Source organism: Scylla paramamosain, chromosome 34 (assembly GCF_035594125.1).
Source record: "Scylla paramamosain isolate STU-SP2022 chromosome 34, ASM3559412v1, whole genome shotgun sequence".
Taxonomy (NCBI): Eukaryota; Metazoa; Arthropoda; class Malacostraca; order Decapoda; family Portunidae; genus Scylla; species Scylla paramamosain.
Genome location: NC_087184.1, coordinates 10,310,220 through 10,317,719, shown reverse-complemented (window position 1 = coordinate 10,317,719; position 7,500 = coordinate 10,310,220). Strand labels below are relative to the sequence as shown.

General features: G+C 41.3%; 1 protein-coding gene across 1 annotated transcript in view; it reads right to left on the bottom strand.

Moving 5' to 3' along the window:
- LOC135089964 (paired box protein Pax-6-like) overlaps positions 1 to 7,500 on the bottom strand; it is a 73,358-nt gene that overhangs the window by 28,220 nt on the left and 37,638 nt on the right. The window contains 1 exon segment of the mRNA XM_063986152.1: positions 1,335 to 1,423. Coding sequence (XP_063842222.1) covers positions 1,335 to 1,423 — 89 coding nt within the window.

Below are 7,500 nucleotides of genomic sequence, written 5' to 3'. Positions count from 1 at the left end.
AGAAATTTGGAGCATATACAAAACACACACGTCTTAGTCTCTCTCTCTCTCTCTCTCTCTCTCTCTCTCTCTCTCTCTCTCTCTCTCTCTCTCGCTCATGATCCACCCCGCCCGCCCACCGCCCCGGATCGAAGTCGCGCCACCGGATCGGGACGCGGGCCAATAAAAAAATTGAAAAACGCTATCCGCTGTAGATCAAAGGGAGGCGCTCAAGATTGCCAGACTTTGATACAGATAACTTTTATTAAAAACTGCGACCGGCCCGCCCGTACGCAAGCTTTAGACAATTTTTAATTTGCTTCCTGAGGTCGTGTGTGTCTGGCAAGGGAGGGAGAAAGTGGGCGAGAGGGAGAGGGAGAGGGAGTGGTAGTGGTGGTGGTGGTGGTGGTGGTGGCGAGGGTTGGGTAGTGGATGGGTGGAAGGAAGGAGGGGGAGAGAGATGGAGAAGAGGGGGGAGAGAGAGAGAGAGAGAGAGAGAGAGAGAGAGAGAGAGAGAGAGAGAGAGAGAGAGAGAGAGAGAGAGAGAGAGAGAGAGAGAGAGAGAGAGAGAGAATAGATAAAGGGAAGAGGGATATGAGAAGGATATAAATGAAGGAAAGAAAAGAGTGGGAGGAGGAATGACCCAAGACAGAAAGAAAAGAGAAAGACGAAGAGATATATGTAGACTAGAAGAGAAGAGAATAACGCGAAGGGCTACGATAAAGGAAAGAAAACATTACATTAAACAAAACAAAAAAACAAGAAAATAACAAAGGCAAAAAATGAAACACGAAAACAAATAAGGAACACTAACAAAACACGCAAAGGAAGCAAACAGAGGAAAATACACGAAATGAAGGAGAACCTGGACAAAAAGGGATGCGGAGTCAAAGGAAGCTGCTCAGACATTGTAAAATACGACACGCAACTGGGCGAGTACGACACGACATAATACAAGTAGAGAAATGCAAGTCGGTATACAACACGGAACACAGAGCGAGGTAAATCAACCAGGGTAAGCAAAACAAGGTATGAAAACAAGGTAAACACACAAGTCAAATAAAACAAGTTAGATACAAGCCACGTGAATAAAATAGAGTGAGGAAAACAAGGTAAATAATAAAAGATAGATAAACAAGGTAAGATATATAAATAAGGTAAATAAAGCAAGGTAAATACAAAACGATAAAAAAATAAATAAAAGTGAGGAAAACACGGTAAACGAAAAAAAAAATTAAACAAGGAAAATAAAGCAAGACAAATAAACAAGGTAAATAAAATAAGGTAAATACAACCCAATAGATAAAAAAAAAGCAAATAAAAAGAGAGATACAAGATAATGTAGGGGTACTCACTCTTCTTGGGTAGGGGCGGCTGGCTGCAGGGGGGCGGCTGCGGGGACTCCACGGGCAGAGTGGTGACGTCACCGCCTGGGCCGCTGTACCTGTGTGAGATCACGTGTTCAGGGGAGGGGTGGTGACTGTGCTGAGTCATGCCTCTCACGTAAGCGAGTGAAACTTTTCATTTGTTTGTTTATGTTTATATTTCTCTTAGATTTCATTGTCATAACCTAACCTAACCTAACCGAAGCTAACCTAACCTAACCTAACCGAAGCTAATCTAACCAAACCAAAGCTAACCTAATCAAAGCTAACCTAACCTAACTAAAGATAACCTAACCTAACCAAAGCTAACCTAACTAAAGCTAACCTAACCTAACCAAAGCTAACCTAACCTAACCAAAGTTAACCTAACCCAACCAAAGCTAACTTGACCTAACGAAGCCAAACATAACATTACCTAATCTAACTTAACCTAACTACCTTAGGTAGTTAGGTTAGGTAACCTAACCTAAGCTAATCAAACCTAACATAACCTCACCCTAACAATATCCCTTTACTGCTAGACAATTTTCCCATTTTCCCATAATCATCTACAACATTTTAGACTCTTACCTATTTAGTTTTTGCAGTGCGTTCTCTTGAATAATTATGTACGCTAGAAAGGATGAAATTTACCTCCTCTTCTTTTTCTCCTGTGTACAAATATTTGTCCCCGGTGCTTTGAATGTTAATAATAAACGTTGATGGGAAGATCATAGTTAACTTGACCTAACCTAACGTATCCTAACCTGACCTAATCTAACCTAACCTAAACTGACCTAAACTAACGCTGTGAACAGACGCCAAACTGACCCACTTCGAAGATAAAAATGAGACCTAATGACGAATATACAAGATTAAATAAAGCTTCACCAGAAAGAGGCAAGCGAGATGTGGAATTTCCAGTTGAGATTTTCAGTAGACAGTTCGAGTGAGTTTAGTGCAGAAGAGGGAGGGAGTTGAATATCAGTGAAGAAGAGGGTGATATTTGTCTGGGAGATTATGTTGAGTTGAGACGTGAAGGAACTAAGTTTTTGCCTTGCGGTTTTATTTACTCTTCATCGTTAATTTTTTTCTATTACCTTTCTTTTTTCATCTTCCTCTCTTCTTCTTGACGCGGTTATGCTATTTATTTCCTTCCTTTCTTTTCTTTTCTTTTCTTTTCTTCGCCTCTCCTCCTCCTCGTCGTCGTCCTCATGTCCGCAATCAGGGAGAAGGAAGGCGGTTCTCTCACACCATTTTCTAAGTCCCGAGTAATTTTTCATGCTATCTCACGAGCGGTTCGGGTTGGCTCGTTTTCACCTTCGTTCGAACCGCGTTTCGTTTCGGATCAATTATTGGCTCTTGAACGAAGCGAGCGAGTCCTTCCAAGAACCTAAAGGACTCCACATCACTCCTTTAAGTCCTTTGTCACACCGGTGCTTTGTGATATGAAAGGAGTGATGGAAGTTAGGGTTCTGAAGGATATTCTTTTTATATATGGATACGGAATCGAACGAAGTTTATCCGAACGAGACGTAAGTTAGTGAATCGTTTCCCTCCCCCCACCTCTCTCTCTCTCTCTCTCTCTCTCTCTCTCTCTCTCTCTCTCTCTTTACATTATGATATTTTGATTCTTGTCTTCCTTTCTTATTTGATTTTAGCATCTTTCGACGTTTGTTTACCTTCTCTCGTTTCTTTTTATTTCTTCACTCCTCCCCCCAAAAAAAAAAAATATATATATAACTTCCATTTCTTTTCTCCCAGGAATATTAACTTTTGGTCATTCTCACTTTCCTTCGTTCCTCGCTCCTTTACCTCCTCTATCCCCTCTTTCTCATCTCTCCCCTTCCTCTCCCTCCCCTCTCTCTCTCTCCCTAATAAGAAAAAGGCTTCGGGTTTACCAGAGGAAGTAATCGGGTAATTGATTAGCGTGGGATTAGCCGTGTCAACACCACTATTTCTCAAGGTGCGATGAGTCGATCCCTGATACTGCTTCACTCACTGCTTCACTTACTGCTTCACTCACTCAGTGTCTCAAGCTAACGAATCACCGGCTCGCCACTTGAAGGGTTCGCTGTTTGGCCGCCAGATGGTGGGTCTTTTTCTCCGTTTTCTTTTCGTTTTCTGTGGTGTTTTCTTTTCTATATCTATTTTTCTCATTTTATTTTTTCTACATTTGATTATCTATTTTATTTTAGCGTTTTTTTCGAATTTTTTTTTTATCTTTAATATTATTTCGTTTACTTTTTAGTATTTTGTGTTCTTTTTTATTCTATTTTTTTCTTCGTCGTAGTTTTCCTCGAATCATTCTTTATTATATTTTACAGTTTTCTTTATCCTCACTTGATTTTCCTTTGCTTTCTCAGATTTTAATTTCTTTTCGTATTATATATTTTACTTCACAATGCTTAATCCTTTTTTTCTCTCCTTAGTTTTCGTATTTTTCCAAACCTTTAATATTTTCACCTTTTTCTTTATTCTTTTTCATTCTCTTTTTCTTTTACCTCTATTTTACTCTACAAATGTCCTTTTTCCGTCTTTTCTTTATTTTTTCTTTAAGGTTTTAGAAAGATAACAAGGAGAGGAGTAGGAGGAGGAGGAGGAGGAGGAGGAGGAGGAGGAGGAGGAGGAGGAGGAGGAGGAGGAGGAGAAGGAAGGGAGAAAGTGTCAGCGGAAGAAGAAAGTTTTCAAAATATGTCACTTCGAAACTCTCTCTCTCTCTCTCTCTCTCTCTCTCTCTCTCTCTCTCTCTCTCTCTCTCTCTCTCTCTTTCTCTCTCCATCGGCCGCCATTTTCCATTTGCTATTAATCTCCACTCGGTGCATTAGGAAAATTGTTTGTTGCCAGAGAGAAAAATGGAGGGAGCGAGAGAGTGAGAGAGAGTGAGAGAGAGAGAGAGAGAGGGAGAGTGAGAGTGAGCGAGTGTCTTGGTATTCACACAAAAATTCTCACACCAATTTGTAACGTGGCTGAGAAGTCAATCAGGATAATTAAGGAAGAGGAGGAGGAGGAGGAGGAGGAGGAGGAGGAGGAGGAGGAGGAGGAGGAGGAGGAGGAGGGGAAAATGGAAGGAGGGGAGAAATACAGAGAGAAAGAGAGGGAGGAAAAAAAGTGAGTGAGGGGGAAGAGGGGTAAAAATACATACACAGTGGTGGCTGTTTTTTTTTGTTTTGTTTCATTCTGTTTTCACTTTTCATGTTCGTCTCTCTCTTGTTGTTGTTGGTATTGTGTGTGTGTGTGTGTGTGTGTGTGTGTGTGTGTGTGTGTGTGTGTGTGTGTGTGTGTGTAGCTGTGGTTTTGTTTTGTTGTTTAGGTTGTTGGTGCTATCGTTGACTCTCTCTCTCTCTCTCTCTCTCTCTCTCTCTCTCTCTCTCTCTCTCTCTCTCTCTCTCTCTATCTATCTATCTATCTATCTATCTATCTATCTATCTATCTATCTATCTATCTATCTCTCTATCTCTCTATCTATCTATCTATCTGTCCCTATCTCTTTTCTCAAATTTCAACAACATCTAAACACTAACAAAATTATCCTAAATCATTTCACTCAAACACCTAACTCTTCTTTCATTCATCTCCAAAGACACTCACTGTAAACAGTCCACACACAACACAAAGTCCATTATCACTACGATTATCACTCACTCTCTAGTAATAAGAATCTTTGTCTCACCTTCCGTGTTTCTGAAAATAGTATATGTTTGATAATTATGAGATAACAAGTTCTTCTGGTTCACTTATATTCATGAATCAGCGACGCACGATCTGTTCCTTCCAGCCCACTATAGACTCCTCCATCATTCTCCTATCTATGAATACTTCTTAAGCCTTTCACTACTAATAAGTCTTTCTCATAATCAACTGCTACTTTTAAAACACTTACTTTTCTCGCACTAGTCTCAAAAACACGTCTTTGTGTAGCCTGGCAAAGGTAAAACTGCTGTTCACATTCCTTTTTCTTGGTGTTCATTTGTCATTCATTACAGCGCCCTCATTCTTAGGAAGATACGACCATAGTAGTAATAGTAGTAGTAGTAGTAAGATGATAAATTTCTTTCCTTCACTTATGTTCCTGAACCAGCGCTGCGCAATCTACCCAGCCCACTACAGACTCATCACTCACTCGTCTCCATGAATAGTATCTCTCTAATGACAAAAGTTCTCTGCTCACTCGGTCACAACTTCCATCTAAGACTTGTGCCTCACTTATAACATGCATATATCCCTCTTTCCCTCTCTCCCTCCGTCCAGCTAACTATAATTCACCTCTATCATTCCCTCCCTTCCTTCTTCCCTCCTTCTCAACTAACTAATGCCCACGCTTTCCCTTCCCTCTCTCCCTATACCTGCCTTCCTTCGTTCCTCTCTCTCACCTGTTACATTGACGCAAGTTTTCCCTTCCCTTAAAGTAGTGACAAAGTTGTGTTATTTATTCTTCATTCTCCCCTCCTTCATATCTCAACTGATGTCTACTTCTTTGTTTTCTTCCTTCCCTATATCTTCCTTTCATTCGTTTTTTTTTCTTACATTCATTCGTCTTTTTTTTTTTTACGTGTACTGATAGTTATGGTTATTTTTGTCAGCTACATATTCCCTCCTTCTTTTTCTTCTTTTTTTCGTTCTTCTTATATTCATTCAAGTCTTCCTTTATTTTTTTTTTAAAGTGTACCGATAAGATTATAATGATTTTTTCTTCTGTCTGCTACACATTCATTTTTTTCCCATTTCCTTCTTCTTTCGTTCTTCTTAAATTCATTCTTCTCCTCTTCCTCAAATAAACACTAACAAAAGTACCACATTTTACAGCCTTTCTCCATTCCTTTCTTCTAAACCATCTCCTTTTCTCTACTAACAACCATTTCATTTCATCACACATCTTTTCCTTCCCTCCGCCTTCCTTTCTTTATCCACCACACTAACAAAACTACAACCATTTTCTTTCTCTCGGACATCCATTCCCTCCCTCCCTTTCTCCTTCACACCCTCACCTATACACGACTCTCTCTTCCTAACACACGTACACACCTACATTCCTCCCTCCTTCCCTCCCTTTTCTCCCTCGTTCAGTTCCTCTCCCTGACTCCTCCTGGTCTCTCAACTGTTCCTCCTTCCCTTCCTAACTCTTCTTTCCCTTCTTAATATCTTCCTTTCCTTATCTTTTTCCCTCTCCCTTTCGAGCTGTTTTCCTTCATTCCTAACTCCTGTTTCTCCCTTTTTCCCCCTCTAATTTCTTTCCTTTTCCCTTCTATAACTCTCTTCCTTTTAAACTTACCCTCTTCTTCCTTCCAAACGCCTCCTGTCTATCCCTTCCCCCCTATCTCTCTCTCTCTCTCTCTCTCTCTCTCTCTCTCTCTCTCTCTCTCTCTCTCTCTCTCTCTCTCTCTCTCTCTCTCTCTCTCCCTTACAGACGCCCACTTGCTCTCCCTTCATAACCCCTCACCTCTCACCCTCCCTTCCCTCTGTCTCCCCTCACGTCGGCTTTTCACACACAATATCCAAGCATTCTAATCAGTCCTGTGTATTACTTCGGCAGGAGACAAAAGGCCGGGACTCGTGTACGCATTGTTCAGTGCAGGAGGTGAAGAGAAGGAGAAGGAGGAAGAGGAGGAGGAGGAGGAGGTATGGGGGATGTTTTTGGGGAGGGTGTGTGTGTGGGGGGGGCGTGGAAGGGGGAGGAGTGTGTGTATAGAAGCTTTGTGTTCCGCTGAGACACCCCGCCGCGCCCTGAGGAACCTTATGACATGCTGAAGGACGAGTCTACTGTTTTCGACCCTTACTTGTTGACTCACAATACGCTGGAATGTACCGGCAGGGGTGGTGGTGGGGGTGGTGGTGGTGGTGGTGGTGGTGGTGGTGGTGGTGGTGGCGGCGGTGGCGGTGGTGGTGGTGGAGGGTATGGAAGATGATATGAATAGTGGTTGTATAGACACAGGAAGAGAATTAAAGGTGAGAATATGAAGTAGTAATAAGAAGTAGAAAGATGAAAGACAAGAAGCCAGGAAGATAAGAAGAAGAAGAAGAGGAAGAAGAAGAAGAAGAAGAAGAAGAAGAAGAAGAAGAAGAAGAAGAAGAAAGAAGAAATAGAAAGAAAGATAACAGAAACAAGAACGACAAAGTAATCTTTTTTTGTGTTATTTTCAGAGCAGTTTATGAAGAA